Here is a 23,580-nt window from a genome sequence, read left to right as displayed (position 1 = left end):
CCCCGTCTTGATGGGCATTTCCAGTTGTGGAGGTTCTGGAAATGTAAAGGGTTTTTCTGTCACCTTATCTGTTTGTTCTTGCTTGGGACCATCATAGTAGTCTTCATTAGATGAGGCACGAACCTGAGGATGAGATTGAGTTTACAAGAAACAAATGAATTATATTGCGAAATGTCTCCATGACAGACTTGTATCAAGGACGTTATAATGGAAGAAATAGGGCTACTTGCACATAACCCCCTTGTACTATGAGGTTTTCTGCAATTAGTGCTCCTGTACCATATTTTTCGCCGCCTACTACCCCTGAACTTCTCTGTCAAGCTTAGTTACATATAGAGCATGTAAACTTTCAAACCTGATGTTTCATTAAAAGTAAATAATCTCATTCAAGCTCTAACTATCCTTTTCAAACTAGTAATTAATCCTAATCAAGATCCAACTTTAATCAAATTCATCCAACTTTAATCAAATTCCATCATTAGCAACAAGACCACCAGCACCACCACCATCATCATCCTAACTCAAAAAAATTTAACTGAACCCATCTCTATCCATCCCCACTGCAATCAGAGAAAGAGATGATAATAAATAGGGGCGAGGATGATTGGTAAAATAGGGTTATCTGAAAGTGACCTAAAAAGATAATAGAAGATCTTTACCTCAATTTCATCTAGATTGATCCCATTTTCTCGAAGGCAGTTCATGAAGTTGTTCAGGTTCTCCTCCGATGGCTTGTAATGTCCACTGTAGGCCCAAATAGACTGCCAACAGTATCATGCAGTCAATGGAGTGTTTCAAGAACTTGCAAAGAACCAATTAATTGAAACCTTTGGCAATAGTTGAAACTTTAAAGAACCAAAAGTCCAAATTTACGCATATGAGTTCATCTACATTACCTTAAGGGCTCCGTTAGCTGCAGTGAACCTACCAGCCGCTAAAGTAGTGCCTCCCGCCAGGAAGCTGGAATGATGAAATATTCCTTTCTTTTTCTGGAAATGAAGGAAACTACATAAACTTAATTCCGATTTCATCACTGAAGATCTGAATTGCTAGAAATGTGAACTATGATGGTATTCTCAGGATATGGTGCAGCTCACCTGGCCGGCATATAGCTTCTTAGAAGTGCTCATCACAAATATCCACTTGGCCCCTTCCGATCCATTAGTAGTATCAAGTAGTTCTCCACTTTGCTTGTGAACTATTTTTCCCTCCATGGGTATATACTCGTAGTGTTTTCGTTCTTGCTGTACACAGTGTTTATAATGTCTTAAAAACCAAAAAAATAGTAGCAGTAATGTTAGACCTATAAATGAAAGAGAGTGGGAAGCACATGAGTTCTTCTTCTATAATCAAGTGCTTGCTATGTTGGATTACTATTCTGCAATCACATACTTACAAGTATGACTTGCTTCCCATGACGAACTTGGCCGTGTGTAAGAAATTGAGGTAAAAAAAATATAAGGTGCTAAAAAGAAGACTCGCTTGTCACTAATAAATTTCTGAAATGAACTAGTAGGGTTTTTGGACTGAAGAGTCCCACTATCAGGTGGCCCAACAATGCGTCTCTACATCGTATGACGTATAGAATTCCAAATCTGAATAGAACTTACTGGACCCAGATACTTAATGCATTGTTGACGAAGCAATGACCTTGGGCATTCAGGAAGATCAACATTTCTTCCGTCACCAATGTCCAACCTATAAAGATCACACAACATGTATCATGAATCATTAAACTTATTTCTCAACACTCTTCTATCAATATAAAGTAATGCGGTAGCAGTAATCAAATTCAATCTGTTTGCATAGGTTCTATATTTGTAGCAGTAATGCTGATGACAGCCAAAGTCTGAAAATGATCAAATCAAATTCAATCTGTTTGCATAGGTTCTATATTTGTAGGACACAACTAATGACGATCAACAGAATTTAACGTTTGATCTGTATGTGACAATTGAAGCACGCCACTAACCAGAAAGGCTGCTCCTGGACATTACTGGGTTTGGTTCTTTTAATCTTTTCCCATTTAAAGAATGTGACCAGGCTTGTGCTTTGAACTTTTGAAAAGTAGATTTTGTACTACCTCACAACTACTATCTTCACTATAATCCTTCATCTTATCCAAAGATTGAGGAGAAATCCACAAAAAAAGTGAAGGACAAATCTAGGCTGCTTTAGATAATAGATAAAAAAAAAAACGATACCGACAGCTTGTTGTCGCCAATAAAAGCTGAGGGTGAGATGGGAGACCAAAATTACCAAACACTGAGGGCCACAGTGGAAGGGCAAGCGCGCCTAGATCCAGGACTACCAAACTTTATCCTTCTATATCAGTAAATAATCAAATCCTAAGTTGAGAACAAAGGTAAAAGCACTTGTATAATCATATTAAAACTTCCCTAAAAGCACCCACCTTGCTTAAAACAATCAAAGCATTGCTTTTTTTTTTCTGAGGACAACAGTACGACTAGGTGATCTCAGAAATAAAAAAAAGGGACGCTACTTGACCACAAAGAGAAGACTTGCAGAAAAACTCACGCCAGACTCAAAAATGTATGCCTTGATGTGAAAAAGGTTTAATTTGGAAAGCTCGAACAATTTTTCAAAATCGACCCATTTAGTTTTTTATTTTTCAAAATCGACCGTTTTTTCTTTTATTTATCAAAACCGACCGGATTTTGTGATTAGCAGGTTAATCACTATCCTAAATAGTCGGGGTTGCCAACCCCGACTATTTAGGAGGGTGTTAAACCCTAATTAAAGGCCTTAATTAGGGTTTAACACCCTCCTAAATAGTCGGGGTTGCCAACCCCGACTATTTAGGATAGTGATTAACCTGCTAATCACAAAATCCGGTCGGTTTTGATAAATAAAAGAAAAAACGGTCGATTTTGAAAAATAAAAATCCGAATGAGTCTGTTTTGAAAAATTATTCGGAAAGCTCACAAGTACATAGGCCAAAATATTTCACACTGATGATACGAGAATTACCATCGAATAATTTGAGCAAAAAAAATGAAAAAATTAGGAGATTACCAGTAAAAGAATGGCTGGCCAGCATCACTTTCGCACCATTTGTCGTAGTACATGTGCAGATTATGCCCATAGCGATGCCTTGGATCAATCTATTAGAAACAATTTATAGTTCGATAATTGAACAAAAAAAATTATTTAAAGCCTATCACTTATATTTTAAAAAAAAAAGATAAATTTTTTTTCCCTATTCAATCAAAGAAACTTACAGCTTCAATCCAGTGCTGAAACGCGAGCTTCAGGGCTTTGGAATCTTTTGACAAACCCTGTCCAACCTACAACAAGCAAATAATTAATCATTTCCATTTATAAATAATTACTTGCATAAAAAAATTTGAGACGAAAAATAAGAATAAAAAAAGAAAGAAAAAAAAGAACCTTGGAAGCATTCAGAGTAATACGATTCCATCTCGAAACAGCCGATTCCGGCTTCGTGAAATTGAAGAAAGAAACCGTACTTAGATTAAGCCTAGCAAAATCCAACACTTGCCACCTTTTTCCATAATCAACAAAAAAAGAAAAAGGAAAAAAACCCCCAAAATTAGCCACATATTAACAAAAGAAAAAAAAAACAAAATAAAAATCCGATCTTTCTTTAACATACCAGAGCTCCTCCACGACCACAGCGGAGTCTGCTAACCTGCGCCGGGTCCGATAGCTCCTGTAGACTTTCTGAACCCTAGTCGCCGCCGCCGCAGATTCACATCTTTTATCAACCGGAGACTCTTTAATCTTGGGCGATTCCATCTCGAGATTCGGCAATGCCGCCGACGGCTGCACATCGAAGCTATGAGCGCTAACGCTAACGCTAACGGTCTCAACCTCCATTGGAAAACAAAACTCGGAACGCCACAAGGGTTCAAGAGACGAGGAGCTTTATATAGAGATTACAACTGTTCTTTCTAAAAAAAAATTTTTTTATTGATTTGTTATTTTAAGTAATTATTAGTGATAGCAGTTGGGAATTAAATTAAATTAATTAAAAAGCGGTGATGAGAGTGGACAACTGTATTTAGAGCATTTTTTTATATGCGGTGGGTGCCACTGGATAACACAGCAAACCACTAGAGTTCGGATCACTGCGCGCTGATAGCGATGTACGGCTTTTGCATATTTAACCCCGGGGATTTGATTTCATAGCTGGTGCACCCCACCACCGTCCCTCGGGATATTTGTCATGGTAATTTCCAGAAACCCCCTCGACCTAGGGCTGATTTCGACGAATAGGAGCCATGGGCATTAAGAAACGGCGACATCCTCCTAGATCTTAGTGACTTTTGTTGGATGTAACACAAATTTCTGAGAGGGGTATAATGCAAAAAATATTAATACTAGCATGTATAATGTATAGTAGTATTGGTGTGCACCCCGTGCAAATTGCAAAGCACGGCTCTTTTTTGTTTTTGTTTTCGCTACCATAATTTTTTATAAATGTTACAGTATTTTTTAATGCTACAGCATTCTATTTATACTACACTAATAATGCTATAGTGATTCGTTAGAGTCTCCTGATACGCAGGAGTAGATATAGCCCACGATTTGAGTCCTCAATTCTTTCACCAGGAACATTCACTTTTCCCTTTGATTATCCTTTAATTGTGGATCATATTTCTTTATTATGTGATTAGATATGACCTTAATTAGCAATTTTGCTGATTATTGTTCTCTATTAATATTGTCTGCCGTTAACCTTATCGATGCCCATTAGTGCTGATTTAATTGGCAATATTATCTGTCTATAAATATTTTGGTTTTTGCTAGCCTAGGGAATACAGAAACAAAAAATAACTTTTTTCCTCTGCTAAAAAAAAGACCATAGTTTCCTTCTATTTAGGTACTGTTTGGCAACCAAAAAAAATGTCTTATCTAAAAGCTTGTGTCTTATTGACTTGGTTAATAAGCTAGTAGAGCTGTTTGGTGACAAAAAATAGGAGAAGATTATTTAGGAGATTGTGTCTTTTGCAAGTAGCTTTTGGAAAGCTACCTCAAGTAGCGTTTGTCTTTAGGAAGGAGCTGCTAATTTTTTTCTTCCGTTTTTACCCCTAATAATTCTAATTTTATATCAATAATATTGCATGTCCTTTATAGTCATTTAACAAATTTAAGCTAGTTGTACAGCTACTTTTACCAAACAGCTCTAGTCAATCAGCTAGCTACACAGCTAACAGCTTTCAGCTAGCTTAACAGCTTTCAGCTATAATCTCGCAGCTTTCAGCTAGTTTTGCCAAACAGAGCCTTAATCTCCTGAGCAATTGTTCGAGCAGAGTTTCATTCCTCAAATTGTGAGTGCACACGATTCGTTTGAGGACACTGTGTTAACCTTGGGAAGTTCTTCTCTATCTTTCTTTTGTGATGCATGGCTATTGATCTATTCTGTATCTTTTTCTACGACTTTCAAGAAAATCCCGAACTCCCGAAAAATTCCATCTTAATCAAAGAAAAATGTCTTAAGCACCCAAAATATGACACCAGCGGACGGGACATGCCTATTACTGTATTACATCATACTCAAATTCCATTTTTAAGAAATAACCCCTCCCTCAGTAAACACGTAAAGCAAACCTCGGAAATAACATATATATATAATCGTGTACTTGCCTTAAAGTTTGGGTGAGGCTTCTCGAAAGTTTAGATGATTTTGTCAAACTCCCCAAAGTGTAGGGGGTTTTTTTTTCTCGAATTAAAGCCCACGGTGCTTTTTGTACAGATCACCACAAAGTTAAGGGGGGGTGTTTGGTGAAACTTACCCTGTTTTTTAACTGGGTCGGGTCTCTGGCGGGCTAGACTCGAAGTATAAACTTGGTTTGTGTCCAAACCGACCGAGCGTAGCTTTTCGAGTGTCCGGACGGGGAAAAAAGGAAAGGGGTCTTCTTCGGTGTCTCGATGAGTAAGTTGATCGATCACATGCGTGTCAGCGAACCGCGCGTGCAACGAAGCTGCGGGGGGAAGAGAATTTTGGACTTGGGTGGCCCCAGCCGTACGTATAATCGATCGCGTGTACAATGTGAAGCATGTGTCGTAGGGCTGGGTGTAGCTCGGAAATTTCGAGGTTCAGTCTCCATTTCTATAAAAAGTCAAAGCAAACATTTTGTTTTGATGATATATATATATATGGGCCGGTTGTTTGATTCGGAGATGGCAAAAGGCAGCCATCTTTAATTAAGCTCACAAATTATAAAATTATAAAAAATAAAAATAATAAAAATAGAAAACGCGCACGCATAGCGAACAAGCTTGAGCTTTGCAACCAATTGGAGAGTTGAGAATGAACGACGCTCGTAGTACTCCTGCCTTCTTGCGTTCACACAGAGCGAGTTAATCTCCGTTCCGTTGCCGTTTTCGCTCCTCCCCGGCCCCTCGAGGGTAAGCTTGGTTTTCCTACTCGCGTCAACGTACATTTAAAAAGCATGAACCTTGACCCTATAATATATAGTAGTAATAGAGAAAATGACAGGGCAAGCAGCAACCTCCTAATTTCCCTGTCGTATGATGTGGTATATATACCCCACCGGTCTACTGTACTACTATATATAGTACTAGGTAATGAGGAAGAGGACCCGACGACCAATCAATCCTGATCCCATCTTGTTGACCGGTGTGAACGCAAAAAATATGAAAAACAGAGTAAGCTAATGTCAACGCCCTTTTACCGGGGTTTTAAGAACATTTGATGAGTACTTGTGAGTCGTGGAATGCGATATGAAAGCGCACGGCGGTTCACACTTGACGTGTAACGCTATGTGAGGGTTGATACTCCTACCTACGTTGCCCACTAATTATATTTATACTTTCTCGATCGGTACGGTCCGATAACATTTATATTTTCAAGATATTGATCGCGTAGATATATAGCCTGAGTTGCGTCCGTTAATATATGAAAGGTGGTGCACGCATGGAAATAAAATCAACCATCAATACTTTACTCATAAAAAAAAAAAACCTGGTTGCGTATTTTTGCCACTTGGCGCGCAAATTCATTCTTTTTTTCACCGTCGCATGTCCACTATCCTCCACATCTTAGAAATTCCTTTTTTTTTTATCTTTCAATTTCGCTTTGCTATAAATCTTTAATTTTGTTCTCTTTTCAAAAAAAAAAAAAATCTTACTTTCTGAATGAGATATAGTATATCGAGCATATATATGTGTTCAAATGAGATACTTGATTCTTCTGAATGATTGATATAGTTAACGAAAATACGAGCAAAGGATTTCGATCTTTATTTCCTGGTGAATTTATTAGGTACTTTATCAACTTAGCAAAATATCGTCTGCCGTCTCGAATATGATTGGACTTGTGTCTCCAATAATCAGTCTTTAATTAGGTTTTATTAGTTTCTGATGATTAATAAAGGTTTAATCATATCTAATCTCACTTCTTCTGTAGCAGGCACTTTCCTGGTTGATCCCACGGAAGTGCAAGAAATTAAACAGGCCCCATCGTCTCTACGGACTACGGTACCTTTAGCTTTTTCAGGACGAGCAATCAAGTTATTCTTGTCTTTTTGCGGATCAGTGGGCATTTAAGGTCAACCACGTGCTTGTTTCCTTAATAATAAAAAATTACAAAAAATTAATTAATGTACCATCCGGCAAAAACTGAGCCATCACCTTCATTTGTTTTGCTTTCACCAACTAAGATGTACGAAAACAACCGAGCTCTATGTCTGCTGTGGATATTCAGTCTCCACCATCCATTTAATTATTGACTCTTTGAGTCTTTGTTGGTGATGGAATACCAGGACCAGTAGCCTTGGGACTGCACGAGAAATTTCGCTTTTGCTAGTGTGGAGGTGTCAGGTAGGGCTGTCCATCCGGGCCGGGCAAAACCGGAGCCCGGACCCGGTACCCCGGGCCGGCCCGGGTTTTTTAATTTTTTTTAATTTTTTTTAAAATTTTTAAATTTTATTTAATTTTTAAATTATAAAAAAAGACAAAAAAATAATAAAATAATAATAATTTTATTAATCACTTAAAATGACATAAATTACAAATAAAAAATTATAAAATTAAATTCTTTATTAATAATTAATAAATCATTTACAAATTACAAGTATAAATTTATTTTGGAATTCATCGCATCACAATAGATAAGTACATCTCACCTAGGTTTTTTTTAAATTTCTTTTCTTTTTTTTTTGATAAAAAAATAATAATAATTAGTTTAATATTATTATATTTTATATAATTATGTATTAGTATATACTTCTAAATTATTATGTAACTATATATTATATATACATATATTATATGTAAATATATTGTATATATTTATAAGTTATAATTTAAGAGAGAGAGAATCGCATAAGTAACCCTATAGCCGTTGCTCGTTGGGCCAATGGGGAAGTAACCGTTGTAATATACTATACTTATATACTAAGAGAGAGAGTATACACACACACACATATATAAAAGAGTATACTTATATAATAGGGAGTATACATATATAAGAGAGAGTATACTTATATATACATATATACTAAGAGAGAGAGTATATTAGTATATATATATATATATATACACATATATTATACATATATAAGAGAGTGTATACTAATATATACTTATATAAGAGAGAGTATACATATATAAGAGAGAGTATACTTATATATACATATATACTAAGAGAGAGAGTATATATATACATACATACATACATTATACATATATAAAAGAGAGTATTCTTATATATATATATATATATACTTATATAAGAGAAAGTATACTTATATATACTTATACATATATATACTTATATAAGAGAGAGTATACTTATATATACTTATACATATATATACTTACATAAGAGAGAGTATACTTATATATACTTATACATATATATACTTATATAAGAGAGAATATACTTATATAGTAACTATATACATATATAATAACTTATATAAGAGAGAGTAACTTATTATACTTATTACTAAGAGAGAGTATATATATACACACATATGACATATTATACATATATAAGAAATATGTTATATATAAATATATTATATATATACATATATTATACATATATAAAATATATTTATATATACATATATTATACAAATTATATATATTTATATATACATATATAATATAATACATAAAAAAATAAAAAATAAAAAAAACTACTGTTTCAGGCCGGACCGGGCCCGGACCGGCCGGCACAAAGAGCCGACCGGGAGCCTGGACTTGGCCCGGGCCGCGGGCCGTGGGCTGTTTTGGCGCTAGTAGTGATGAGTGATTCCGGTCTTTTATCTTAGGAAATAGGAAACCAAATAAGGAGTAAGTGCTCCAACAATGCTCTCCAATAGCCTCCCTATCTCATGTCCTAGACCAAATATGAGGAGTATGAGGGAGGAAAAGTTGCTCCAACAATGCCTCCCTATGTTGAGACTAAATACAATGAGTCACTTTGTTATCCTTCATTTAGAATACCAAATCCTATTCCTTACATTTAGTCTCCAACATAGGGAGCATTGTTGGAGTAACTTTACCCCCTCCTAGCTACTCTCTATATTTAGTCTAGGACATGAGATAAGGAGGCTGTTAGAGATGCTATTATATGCTAAATTTAGAAGGGAGGGGGTGTAAGTTTTTGGCTTTGGGTATATCTCTTCTCGCGACAACGAGTGATAGCGGAGGGTCTATCTTCTCATCTCAGCATCCACACAGCTGCTATTGCGAAATCGCTCCTGCTGGTTAATTAAATCGAGTAAAAGGAAGGAGAAAGAAGAATGGAAACTCGATCTCAAAGCTGGCAAAATGAAATTACAAGACCATGAATCTCGATCCAGTGAGCCACAATTAATTAATTAATGCCCACTATATATCGGGCTCAGTTAAAGGTCTCTTCATCACCCAGTAGACGCCAAAGGACGTGTAAGCAAGCTTAATTTGGTATGCCATTAAGGATCGGTGATGTGGTTAGCTTGGCATCATCATCAATATCGGAATAAATTAATATCACGAAAAGATTTTTTTCCAATAGAATTAATTAAAGGGGAAAAAAAAGGACGGACGGAAGAAGAGCAAGGCCGTTGGTACGTGCGCATCAAGAATGATATATACTACAATGAAATGCACAGCTCATCAGGTAGCTCAGTGGGTCATTAATGCTGGTCTGGGGTCCTGAACAGCTCAATTTTCAAGTAAGTAAGTTTGAAGGCTGAACTTTGAAGCATATGCCATGTGGGCTTAGAGATTCAGCAACCACTTTGAATGGCTCATTAGACGTCTAAGTTTGTCGGGGGGAATTTTTTAAAATAGCTCACTTTTGCTAAATATTTAGCAAAATAAACCACTTTACTAAATATTTAGCAAAATAGACATCTTCTTGGCCTATTGGCCAAAAAGAAGTCGATTTTGAAAAACAAGGCTTAGAAAACATACTAAACTAGTAGTCTCGTATGTTTAGAAGAAACTTAATCAGCGTTTAGCGGACTCAGAAAACATATGAGACTACTAGTTCCGTATGTTTTCTGAGCATTGTTTTTCAAAATCGGCATCTTTTTGACCAGCTAAATATTTAGCAAAATATATAGTCTATTTTACTAAATATTTAGCAAAAATGAGCTATTTTAAAAAAATTCCCCTTAATTAAGTTGGTCCTCAGGACCCCACGTATTTTGATCTTTCCTATAAATATGATTAGATATGAAACAATGATCCACCGTCGACTAAGCCTTCTGCGCGCCTAACATACGAGAGGTACACGGTAGCTCAGATTGAAAGTATCAGGTTGGTGGCTCCGAAATAGAAGGCGTACCTCTATTTGCCGCACGGTACAGACAAGTGCAAATGTACAGTAATATACCTTCTTTAAAGAGCAAGGTTTCCTCTTCCCCCTAAATATTACATCAGATATAGCATTAATAGTCTCCGTTCTGATGAATAATGTCCAAACTTTTAAGCACTCATCAGCCTTGTCAGTAAAAATTGTAAGGTGCCGGTTTGTCAGGGGGTTAAGAAAGAAATGTCCGAGGAGAAGGGTTAATTTAGTTAACCCTCCGTGAGGGGTTAAAAAGTGATTTAATTCTATTTGGATGATCCACGCTCTTTCATCGGTCTCTTTCGGCTGAAGGATAAGCCTCCCAACTGATAAATTATTTATAAATTGTATTTAACCACAGTTCTGCAGAAATATCGAGTTGTTGTCGACGTCATATATAAGAAAGAGACATCATAATTTAGCTTGAGTACTCAGATTGATGTTTCAAATGTTTTAACGAATGAAAATTATGACTATCTCGCACAAGAAAGAGTAGCAGGTATACCTGTCTCATCACTCATCATGCGTGCACATGTGCAAAAAAAATATTCTATCAGATGGTGTTTCAGGTTCCGCCATTGATAGACTCCAATTTGATCCCAAGGATAGTATATATGAATGTGTGTTATCTTGCATCATAGAATGTGGCACGATAAAGGCTTTTCCCTATGTGTGAATCCCTCCTCATCAACAGAAGCAAGTAACCTTGAAATGGCTTTTATATGAGATCATAGAATTGCACTGAAACAGCATCACTGTAGGAGGAAAACCAGTGGCCTGTTTGACTGCAAATTTGTGACACCCCCGCTTTAGTCCCACATGGACTAGTGTGAAGAAGTGTTAGTGATTTAAATAGAGAATAGTCCAAGGCCCAAGGCCCAAAAACAACTAGTGCTAGCATTTTGGCAGTGGACTGAGACGTGACAAAATGGTATCAGAGCAGTTGCCAGCTGAAAGTGTGAAGCTAAGTGCTATATGGGGCTAAGTGTTACACCCGCGTGAATGCGGTGGGAGCCACCTCTAGGGCCCGTGGATAGCATGGCATTGAAGGCTAAGAATTTCCCTGAATCAGTAAGGGATTCTCTGCAAGCACAAAAGAAAAGAAAGTTTATGCATATATTATAGGTTGACACATATTTAAGATTAGATGCAAATATCAACAGATTATTAGTAGATACTCTGAAGAAATGCAGCAAACCGTAAAGCAAATAGAGACACGTATACTTAGGTTATGCGTACCCATAACAATTATTGGAGGGAAAAAAGGCTTCGTTTTCTATTAGAATCAAATACATTGGTTTTGGCCTCAGCTCTTTTCCCCCCTTCTTTTTTAAATTTCCATAAAAATTGAACAACCTGGCAAAGAAATAATAAATGAAGATATCTGCAGAAAACGATTGGGAATAATGATGATTTTACTGATCCAATCTGTATAGCAAGTGACAAGCCTAGTTTAGTTTGTGAAATTTAAAAACAAATTAAATACTATTAGTGAATAGCTGCTAGTTATCTTTACAGCTACATGCTCCACGCTTAAAATGGTGGAACTTGGAAGAATCCTTGATGACAATGTCTCGTCCTAGAAAAGTTGATAAGAACTTGCAAGCAGAGTGAGAATCTCCACACGTTCGTGTGATCTTAAACACTCGGATTGGTGCCCCTTGAGGTAAAAAACAAAGCCCATAAGCTAATGCCATTAGTTCGGTGTGAAGGAAACTCTTTCCATAGTGATCTACTGAATTATGTAACCAGTCACAGTTATCTGTCATATATCCCAATTCCTCCATCTTCATCCCTATCTCCCTTAATTTAGAAGAAACTTGTTCTATGACTACCTGGCCTGATGCAAATTCAATTATGTTTCCCCTAGTCTCGATCCAGCTTGAGCCTAATATTGAGGTTTTAAATTCAAATCCTGGTGCAAGATTCCGCTTATCTGATTGTAGAAGTACCTGCTCGAGAGGTATATTTGTTGTAAACTTGCCTGGTTCAAGCTGTACAAGCTTCTCTGCTGCTAGTTTAGCAATCCTTATATTTCCACAATTATGACATGAGGAAAGGAGTGTTCTCCAAACTGAAGCAGCAGGTTTAAAGGGAATGGCATTTTTCTAAAGAATGCAGGCGCCACGTACCAGCGAGCAATGACTAAGATTTTCCAAGAACATCTCAAGAAAACAGTCGAGTGCTTCGTTGTTGATTTGGTTGTAAAGAGTCGCAACAAAGAAGACCACATCAAGGACTTGAAGACGATGTTCGATCTTATGCGGAGTCATCAATTGAAGATGAACCCTACTAAATCCTTCCTTGGAATGTCCAGCGGAAAATTCCTTGGATTGAGGAATAGATTTCTGCAGAGGGGTTGATTTTATATACCTCAATCATCAAAGTAAATAGACGGAATGCTTCATCTATAAGGCCCATTTGCCCACAGGCCTTGAAAACATAAAGAAATGTGGTAGAATCTGGTAGTTTGCCCTTTCGAATCATCTTTACAAAGTGATTAATAGCTTCAGATGGGTGGCCATGATCAACATGAGCTGATATTATTGAGGTCCAGGAGTCAGAATTCTTCTCTGTCAATTGGTTAAAAGCATCAACAGCATGTCCCGGTGCTCCACATTTGGAGTACATGTTGATGAGGGAATTATACGTGTTAGGATTACTTGAAAGGCCTCTCTTAGTGATGTAGGCATGGGCTTGGATCCCCGCATTGAGAAGTATCGGGCTCCCACAAGAATTTAGAACAAAACAGGCTGATTTGTGATCAATATGCCCATGAGCCTGTTGTATCTTGTGAAAGACCTTCAGAGTCATTTCATGCTCCTCAGATTTTCCAAAAGCTTGAACCAATGAATCCCAGGAGATCTCCTCGCTAGGAATGGAGCAGCTAAGGTTCAACACTCCTTGGAAGTCACCAAACTTCAAATATAAGTGGACGAGGATATTTACAATAGAAGGATTCCAACTATACCCACTTCTAATTGCATTGCAATGGATCTCTTTCCCATTTTGGAGATATCCAAGAGCTATACAAGCTAGAATAGCAGATGTATAAGTAAATTCATTAGCTCTAACAACATCTAACTGCATTTTTCTGAAGAGATACAGAGCTTCTTGGAACTCAGATTTCCAACAGTAGGCAGCAATTATCGCAGACCACGCCACCGTGTCTGGATTCTGAATTCCAAGGAATAGACGAAAAGATGCCTCAAGCACTCCACACTTAGCATACATATCAATCAATGAACTAATCACAAAAGGGTCCAATTCAATTCCAGCTTTCATTATGCAAGTATGGAACATCTTTCCTACTTCCAAATCCTGGTGCATGGCACAAGATTTTAAAATGCTAGTTACTATAAACTTATCGAGTTCTACTCCAAATGATTGGAAATGTTTCAGGAGATTAAAAGATGTAGTATCTTGACTATCGCAATTAATATACATATCAAGAAGAGCGCTCATTACATAACTGTTTGATGCAAAGCCAGCTCGAATCACATACCCATGTATTTGTTTGCCGTGATGCGTGGATCCTATTCTGGTAACAGCCTGAAGAATGCTACCTAATGTGTAGTCATCGCATTCAGAAGTACCTTCATGCATCAATGTAGAAAAGTAAATCAATGCTTCTTCGCAGCAAGTGCTTTGAGCATGACACGAGATAACTATGTTCCATGATACCAAGTCTTTCTTCAACATATTGTCGAAAACCTTCCTCATTGAGGCTAATTCACCAATTCTCCCATAGAATTCCACCAAGGAGTTAAGCAAGAAGGAAGAATACATGCCCATCTTGATCATATGACAATGGACCTGAACTCCAAGATCAATACAATTTTGATCTGCAAACGCCTTCAAACCGATAGAAAAAACGTAACTATCAAAGTGAATTCCAGTTCGAGCCATCTCCACAAACAGCCTCAAAGCATCAGCCTCATGTCCATTCTTCACCAACCCACTTAAAATAGAGCTCCAAGAAATCAAATCGGGCTGCGAAATTTTCTCAAACACACTCTCCGCATAGCGAAGACATCCACAAGTAGAATACACTTTAACCAGTGCATTTGCAACAAACAAGTCCTGCATATATCCCAGCTTCACAGCCAAACAATGCAGTTCCTTACCGCAATGGAGGCTCCCGAACGAAGCACAGGCCTTAAGTCCAACGGACACAACGAAAGGATCAGGTCGCAAATTGACGAAAGACAGTTCAATCATCATGTCACACAACAACGAGCGGGACTCAACGGCAGGCCCATGTTGAGCGTATCCATCCATAAGGATGGTCCACGACGTTGGGGTTCTCTCCGGCGTTTCATCGAACAACTTGTGGGCATCTTGCATCCTGCCATTTTGTACGTAGTATCTGAGCAATGATATAGAATTGATGGGTCTGACTTGTTGCTGGGTTCTGGGTTTCTTGTAATGGTGATGATGAGGAAGGTTGGGGAGTGAAGGAGGAGAGAGGGAGAGGAGAGAGGGTGGCATGGGAGCGAGTTTATCATCGTTCCTCCATTTTCATCGCCTCCGAGTTTTCTGGGTTCGGGTTTAAAAGATAAAAAAGAGGATAAAGTGGGCTTTCGTGCACACACTTTTGTAGCGACGAAGGGAGCTGGACTCGGATCAAATTGATTTGAATCCGCATCCATTTGTATTTAAAAAGATGGATACGATCAAATTTTTATAGAAAAGAATCCTCCGGCCCCTGCAAGAGTGAAGCAACATCAGAAAGCATTTTGTTTTATGAGATCCCGTAAATAAGAGAAATATCTTAGAAAAAGAGAGCAGAAATCACTGTAGGCCCAACCGATAAGCCGGTTTTATAAACTGAGAGGCCCTCAACCCGATAGCCCATGCTCGGCCCAACTGTTAAGCCCGGGGCTTTTGTGGGAGGCTTTAAGCCCCCATCCTTCCTCTTTCTTTCTCTCTCTCAAAGATCTTCGGATTCTTGGTTGGAGAAGAAAGAGCTCTCTCAATCAAGCAGCAATGGATGGTACGTGACGACGTGTTTCCTTCTTCTCTTGAGCTATTTTGGTAGTTATCAGCAGTTAGTGAAACGATTCATTTGGTTTTATTTTCCCGCGTTCTTAAGTTTGATACAACAATTAGGAATTTCCTGTGTCTAGTCTTATTGCTTTAATTATGATATTGGACTGCACTGGGAGACAACACGCTTCACAGCAATGAAGAGAAATCATGTACTGAATGCTTTAAATTGTATTTAACTGGAACTTTCCGTCTTTTTTATTTTTTATTTTTTATTTTGGGGAGATGAATCAGTCTGCAGTGTACATTGTAATGTCATCTACTCATCGTCATTATTGTTTGTTGGGATTTTAGTTGATTCGCAGCCGACGATGGAAGAAACCATCTTGGTGGGTGATGACCTCATGCTTGGGCCGCCGTCGCCTCTTATCCCCCCAGAGATCGCGTCTCACGTGCTCGAAGGTGTCGATACCTGTGAGAGAATTCTGAGGAATCTTTTCTTGTGTGAGTGTCTTGAACTTTTGACCAATTGTTCGCGCTTTGTATTGTAGTAAGTTTGGTATACACTAGCTAGCTAGGGAAATGTGAGAGATGTATCCTCAGACCGTTGGCTATGTCCATCTTTCAGGTCTACAGATCAATGATATCGAGCCTTTTTGCCAAGATGAGATTGTGTTGTACAGACAGTGTGCCGAGAAAAGGGTCAGATATGTTCGCTTGCATCTTTCTGTGTTTCCCTTTTTTCAATTAAATAACTATGTGATTTATGGGTGGTGTGCTTGGTTCTACTTGCTGTCATAGGATAAGGAGCTGAGGCGACGACTTCAAGAGAGCGAATATAAGCTGGGTTTATCGATGCCCATGGAAGAAGCAAAGGAGAGGGTGAGCCAGCTTCAAGCTTCGGTCACATCCCTAGAGAGGTACAATGTCTAGACTTCCAGTTGAATTTTCCTATATACTTTTATACAGCCTCTGTTCTCCTTTCTATCAGGCAACAAAATATTTTATGATAGTATGGCATTAATTCTTTGCTTATTTTCTGGTATATTGAGGCATTGTTTAGCATCTTGTTTGTTAGTCTGAAGAGTAGATCATCTCCTTACACTGTTTTTTATTTATTAACTGGTCATACCGTTAACCCAATTTATCAAAAATAACAATCTTACTCACCATCTAGATCTTCTATTTTGCCACTCACATCTGGTATAACCAAAGCTATGAATTCTACAAAATCATTGTTATTATAATGATGAAACATGAACATGAATTAGTAAATTGAGCTAGTCATGAAGAAGCCAGTAGCAAATATCTCATTCATCCTAATTACTACTGCTTTCCATCAAATCGAGTTCAATGTTAATTTTTTTTTTTTTTGGATATCTCAAGCATTATATATTCTAAAAAGTGGGCTAGTCTTCTATGACTGAACAATTTATGTATTTCAAAAACACAATATTGGTACAAGCTTTTTTTTTCAAAGTATGGTTTGGTCCCATATAGGCTTGTTTCTGATTCTTTATCTACATAGACAGAAGTATAAAATAAACTTTCGGATCTTATATCCATTCAAGTACCTTATACAATTCAAATACTCTAGGCGCATGATTCTTGCAAGTGGGATGGAAGGAATGGAAGGGTTTCGCCAGCGATGGAGTTTGCATGGTCGCCTTGAAGATACCAAGTAATTCTTCTTACTATTTTCTTAGTTTTTGTGGGGAAGTAGCTGACAACTCATTTATTATTTTTCTACAAATATTTTCGCTTGAGGAATGGCTTTCAAGCATCTATTACGTGATTTTTAATTTTTGAATACTAAAACTTGCTTCTCACATTATTTCAGAAAAAGGTTGGAGTCATTGAATCGGGGAATGGAAAAGAGCAAAGGGGAGGAGACCCCAAAAGTTATGCAAGCAGATCCTGTCAAGAAGAGATGGTTTTTTTGGTAGATATGTTTCTTCTTTTTGTTCAAATTTCATTTCACGAGGTGGTCTCCTTTATTTTGTTAAGTAAGGCACAGGGTTTCTCTGAGTCCCGTTGCATTTGTGTTGCTAGCCTTGGCTTATACACGTGTTCAATATTTTTCCTACTGCTCTTTTTTCATGTTGCATACACATGATCCTACTTGTTAGTCTTAACAATCAAGTACATAAACTATCAGTTCTTTGCTGTTCTGTTAGTTCTGGACATAAATTCTTTAGAACACCATCTTTTGCATGACTCTGTGATCTAAGCATAATAAAACTGCTGGCATGACTGCAAATTTGATCTGCACTTAAGCAGTTGATTTGTTTCATAGCTCAAGGATTGGCTTTCAGCTCAATATCTGATTGTGAAGATGTAAGGGCTGTGTTGAATTTTTTGACTGCAAAAAGATGTGAGTGTGAGAAAGAAAGCTGTAAGCCCTAATTCATTATCAATAAAGGCACAGGTAAAGTTACAGAACGTTTAGGCATAGACTATTGTTTTGCTCTCTCTTCCTTTTGTACTTAGCATCCCAACATCCTTTAGATATGTGGGTCTTGACGTGAGAGGTGTATAAGAGATTTTCTCTCTGTGGTGCTCATAGCAAAAATGGAATCTACATGCAACTATAATATGTCAAAGCACTTTGTTCTCTCTATAGGAATGGAATGTGTGATATGCATCATCAAGTTAGTATTGCTCTCATGGGAGTCCATGTGTCCCTTCAAATGAGACCGATACTTATCAGCTGTGGCAAATTCATACAACAAAGAACCTTCACCATATGACTTTTTTTTTTGATGAAAATTTTCCTGTCAGAAACAATCTTTATCAAACATCCTCCTGATGACCTTATATACCTATTTTCCTTATGAAATAGATTTAGTGTGGAGGCTTCATGTAAAATTAATCAGAGGATAAAGACTTCCAGCTATCTGAGACAATCACCTGAACCTGGCAAAGAGGTGCGCAACCACCCCATCCGCAGCAAAACAACATTCAGTCAGGGTGACAAGTGTGCTTTTGAGATATTCAAAAGAAATGCTTTGCAGCTTGTGGGTATTCTCTAATTCATAATCTTGTGAGAATAAGCACATTTAGGAGTCTTGTTACCTGAATGTTTGTTGCCTAATTCAGTGACTAAATGATTTCAATTGTTGATGATTTCCTAATTACTGCTGACATTCAACTTTTGATAATAGTTTAATTCACTATCCAAACTAGGTACGCTAGCTTATTGCCTCCTGAGCTTCTGGACTGTTTATCTAAGAGAAATTATTACTATTATACTGTAGTAAATCTGCCTGTAATAACAAGAAGGGCTTTGTTTTATTTCTATCTATGAAGCACGGACACACATAACATGAAGCCGTGTCGTGTCGTGTCCGTGTCGGACACACGTGTCGAACACACGTATCCTATGTATTTTTTAGGATTTGTCTCGTGTCGGCGTGTCGGATGGCCGTGTCGGATGGCCGTGTCGGATGGCCCTGTCGGATCCGTGTCCGTGCTACATAGATTTCTATATCACTCAAGCAAGACACGACAATTTTGTTTTATTTCCAGACTTAAAGCATAAGAGCCCGACATTTGTACTGCAACGTTTTCATTAATAGAGTACGCCTTTCATAGCAATATTCTACAACATTTTCATTATTAGAGTACACCTTTATAACATATATTCACAAACCATACTGTAGAAGGACATCTAATCATCATTACCTTCACATCCTTTATTTTAGTTTTTTCCGTCACGGCGAATGTTCTTCTCCAGCTGCATCAAGAAAGAGTACCGGAAAAAAAGAAAAAGAAAAGACTTTTAGAAGTTTAAACTAATAAAGCAGAATAGAAGGATACATATTCAATGGCTATCAAGATATATCATCTCTGGTATCTGATAGTGTTTCCCCTTTCCTATTATCCGTAATGAATATATATACCTTTCTTTTCTTTTCTTTTTTCTTTTTTTTTCGCGTAAGGTTGTTTTTCTTTCAACTTTGCAGTATAGAGATTGTATTAAATACCTTAGACCAGTTTGTGGGCTATAAACCCTGGATTTCTGCTAGCTTTCTGCCTTGTTACAATATATATAATTATATGTGCGTGTGTGTATCAATCATGATTAATTTATAAACAAGTATTTATTGTTCCTGCTTGTAACATTAGTAACCTTCTAAGAGAAGAGTAGGTCTTCCACACCAAAAGGAGATTATACCTGAAAAGAAAAGGGGGAAAAAACACTTGAAAATTACCTTCACAATTGTCTCGAGTTTGTCTCGTGTATGCTGAAATTCATGCTTGATGCCCTGTAACACCTCCATGCATCTGTTTGGTTGAAAGAGAGCCAAGAAAAAGAAATATAATGTCATTAACAAAAGACTATTACAATATGTTTGATGGTTGTAGTAGATGGGGATAAAGAAAGCGAGGCAAGGCTGATTAAGTGTAGGCAGTTTGAAAAAGGTGAACTAAGAGAATCAAGCAAAAAATAAAGAGATGGACGTTTGATATTTTTGATTTTGAAACAACATAATAGCTTTCTTTAGTTTTTCTCATCCTTGAAGATGCTATGATAAAAACTATTTGTGCTATCTTCTCTATTAGCATGTGAATCTCTATGCTTGATCCAGGAAGCTCGGCTCCTTAAAAACTCATATACTCGACCTAAAATTTAATGTTGTATAATTGACTATCAAAAATATTTTGGCCAACCCCTTCCCTAGAAAGAAATATATAAAACTTTCTTTCATTTCAGTGAGAAAATTGGAAACTATAGCTAAACCTACACATTATCAGAATTTCGTGTTAGTTCGATTAAAATTTGTTACCGGTCCTTGTCATTTTCCTTGCAGTATTGAATCAAGGGACGGATGGCATTTTTCATATTGTAAGCTCCCATCCTGCAAAACAATTATCAAGACAACCAAATAAGTGAAAGCTTTAGTTTCCATAGGGTAATAGTTTTGAAAAATGCAACTAAGGCTATAATAGTGTAAAGTTACTCGGAAACTCAACCTAGAAATCAAATTACTGAAGTTATTTTCCCAAAGTCTTTCCCCAAATTTTTGTATTTTAATTTTAGCATAAGTAATTGGATCCTTGAGCAATATCTGAACTTATATCTGCTAGTATGATGCAATCCTAGAGTGTATGCAATTGGATATAGTTGCGTTTCATGTTTGCCTCATTCCTTCATGCCCAAACATAGATAATACTCATTGTATCTAGCCTTTCACTTCCAACTTGCACATTCTGTAGAAGCTATCCATTTCCAGGGGAAAAAAGGAATTAATAGTAAGCATCTAACTTGACTTTTCTTGATCAAGTTGAACATAAAATATTCTGATGCATAGATTGGTCTCAAAAAGTCCCATATCACCGATGATAACCGATGATAAAGGACCACGTTCATATTTCTCCAGATACGATAACGTTTTCGTTCACATGCATCACGTGCGCAAAAAAAAACTAGTTAAATGTAGAACTAATGAACAAGGTTATTCCTTACTACAATCAGTATACAACGAGCAAAATTGACCTGCTCGTTGTGGCGGCATTTGCGTGTAAACAATAAAAAATGTAGTTTAAGTATTTGACCTAAAAATAAATTGTACACCCAATTCTTTGAATAGAATAGCAAGTTAAAGTGAAATATATCATCTTACAATGATACAAAACTACTAACATACAACAGTTTAAAATTAATTCCTTAAAGTATGTTAGAACTAAGGTGATCTAGAAAGTGTGTAGGTCTAAAAGTAAATGAAGGTAAAACTTTCGTTTTAGAGATAAAAATTCATTTTAAAAAGTGAGTGAGTTAAAAAATTAATGAAGCAAAAAAAACACTACAGTTTACTATGTTGTGATATTAACATGGAAAAAGTTAAAATATAATGGTTAAGATATCTTGTTACATAGTACACCTAATCATTTTAGGAAAAATTACTATGAATATGAGCGTGCTCAAAAAATAGAGGGGAACTTTAGGCTTAGGGCCAAAAAATAAAAAAAACTTTATGTATTAAATATTTAGTTAAAAAATACATCGTACTGACCACTTAAAACAAAAATATAATGACTCACAATGTATACCGAATCGTTGAAATACAAAATAGATTTAAAAATAATGTTGAGTATTTTGTGTTTAAGAGTAGCTTTGGAAATGAGTGAATTTAAAAATAAATAGTATGATTTTGGATTTAGAACGAAAATATACAAGGTTATAACAAAATATTCTCACATATAATGAGCGGTGAGAATGTAAAGTGAGTTTGAGATTTGTTCGAATGAGTATTTTGGATCTTAAGAGTAATCTTGGAGGTGACTTTAATAATAAATGAAGGCAGTATTTTGGGTGTATACATAAGAACTCCTTTTAAAAAGAGAATAAGGGTAAAAAGGCAATAGACTAAAAATTTGAATTTATAACAAAAAAAATATTTTCGACGCCATCTCATTGGCATGGAAAAAAAAAAGAAAAAATGCAACATTGTTAAGTATCTTATTGATAAAATATATGATGTGCCAAAACAATAGGATTTCTATGAAAACCACCCCTATAAAAGTGGGGTGGTTTTCTAGGGGTGGTTTACACTATTAATAGAATAATCATAATTTACAAACTAACCATTTAACAACCAGTGGTATAAATTACCCTATTAGATAGGGTGTTCTGATAGAATCTCTACTCTATCTAATCACTTAGAACAAAATTTTACAAGCTAAAATAAAATATAACAACTTACATTACATGTATAGAAAACTACCAGAATATTTTTGATTTAGAAAAAAATTCTTTGCACAGTGGGTGAATTTAAAAATAAATGAGCATAAAACCTTGAACTTATAGGGAAAAACTTATCTACCATTTACGACATCGCAACAATGTGAAAAAAAAACTAAAACAATGCTTAGGCATTTGGTCTAAAACATTGTACACCTAGATTCTTAAAAAAATATAGCGAGTCAAAGTGGAATATAACAACTTGAACCATATGTACAAACTGTCACAAATTGAGCTTAAAAATAGGTTGATGTAGTTTTTTGACTCTTAAGAGTGATTTTTGAGGTGTGTAGTTTAAAAATAAATATATCTCATACTTTAGATTCATAATAAAAAAATCCTTGTAATGGGTAGGTTTGAAAATAATAAGGATAAGATGTATAGCTAAATAATTAATCCATAGTTGCAACTTATGATATAACCAATTTATGAAATATAAATTAAGTTTAAAAGTAATTCATTAGAGTACTTTAGGTCAAAGACTGGTTATAAAGTGAGTGAATTTAAAAATAAATTAGGGAATTTTGGGTTTATAGCGAAAAAAACTCTTTAGATGGTTCTTCATTATATTAGCATATTATATTATTGGAGTTGATGGGGTATTTCAGGTTTATGATTAATTTTTCAAGCGGGTGGATTTAAAAGTAAATTGGGTTAGCTTATTGTGTTTATAGATAAAAAAAAATTATTTATTTATTATTATTTTTAACTACAGTGAACTGATGTTGCGGAGCTGAGAAAAGTTTCAAATCTGCGGAGCATTACGTACTTGAGATGAATTTTTGAAGTGGTGGACTTATAAGCAAATTGGATTAAACATTGGGTTTGTAAACAAAAATTAGCTATTGTCTCTTTTAACAATAATCTATCGAGGTGTGTTGTAGAATGAATAGTGCCAAGCTACAGTATATGCCCAATAGCTTTAGTGTATAGATTAATTTCTAGCTTCTAAACTGGCTCATATGTAGTTAAAACTGATATAGGATCAGTCTGCATAGTCAACATGGCTTGATTAAGCCCTTACCCTCTTTGTGCCTATATATAAGTC

General features: G+C 36.3%; 3 protein-coding genes across 3 annotated transcripts in view; 1 reads left to right on the top strand and 2 right to left on the bottom strand.

Moving 5' to 3' along the window:
* Window positions 1–3,943, bottom strand: part of LOC109823750 (IQ domain-containing protein IQM3-like) — a 4,509-nt gene extending 566 nt beyond the window's left edge. The window contains 10 exon segments of the mRNA XM_020390117.1: window positions 1–18; window positions 20–123; window positions 660–761; window positions 897–989; window positions 1,098–1,244; window positions 1,611–1,698; window positions 3,037–3,125; window positions 3,243–3,308; window positions 3,412–3,526; window positions 3,638–3,943. The exon segment at window positions 1–18 is cut by the window's left edge and continues 566 nt beyond it. Of these exon segments, the coding sequence (XP_020245706.1) occupies window positions 1–18; window positions 20–123; window positions 660–761; window positions 897–989; window positions 1,098–1,244; window positions 1,611–1,698; window positions 3,037–3,125; window positions 3,243–3,308; window positions 3,412–3,526; window positions 3,638–3,861 (1,046 nt within the window). The 5' untranslated portion in view covers window positions 3,862–3,943.
* On the bottom strand, window positions 12,301–15,512 carry LOC109824098 (pentatricopeptide repeat-containing protein At4g13650-like). Its single transcript, XM_020390620.1, has 2 exons — window positions 13,117–15,512; window positions 12,301–12,872 (listed from the first exon to the last, which is right to left on the bottom strand). The coding sequence occupies exons 1-2, from the start codon at window positions 15,287–15,289 to the stop codon at window positions 12,301–12,303; spliced, it is 2,745 nt and encodes a 914-aa protein (XP_020246209.1). The 5' UTR covers window positions 15,290–15,512.
* Window positions 15,712–17,992, top strand: LOC109824010. Its single transcript, XM_020390508.1, has 6 exons — window positions 15,712–15,794; window positions 16,142–16,291; window positions 16,416–16,489; window positions 16,589–16,707; window positions 17,385–17,468; window positions 17,628–17,992. The coding sequence occupies exons 1-6, from the start codon at window positions 15,788–15,790 to the stop codon at window positions 17,731–17,733; spliced, it is 540 nt and encodes a 179-aa protein (XP_020246097.1). The 5' UTR covers window positions 15,712–15,787; the 3' UTR covers window positions 17,734–17,992.

This window comes from Asparagus officinalis, chromosome 9 (assembly GCF_001876935.1).
Source record: "Asparagus officinalis chromosome 9, Aspof.V1, whole genome shotgun sequence".
In the NCBI taxonomy this organism is placed as follows: Eukaryota; Viridiplantae; Streptophyta; class Magnoliopsida; order Asparagales; family Asparagaceae; genus Asparagus; species Asparagus officinalis.
This window is presented reverse-complemented; position numbering and strand designations above follow the sequence as displayed.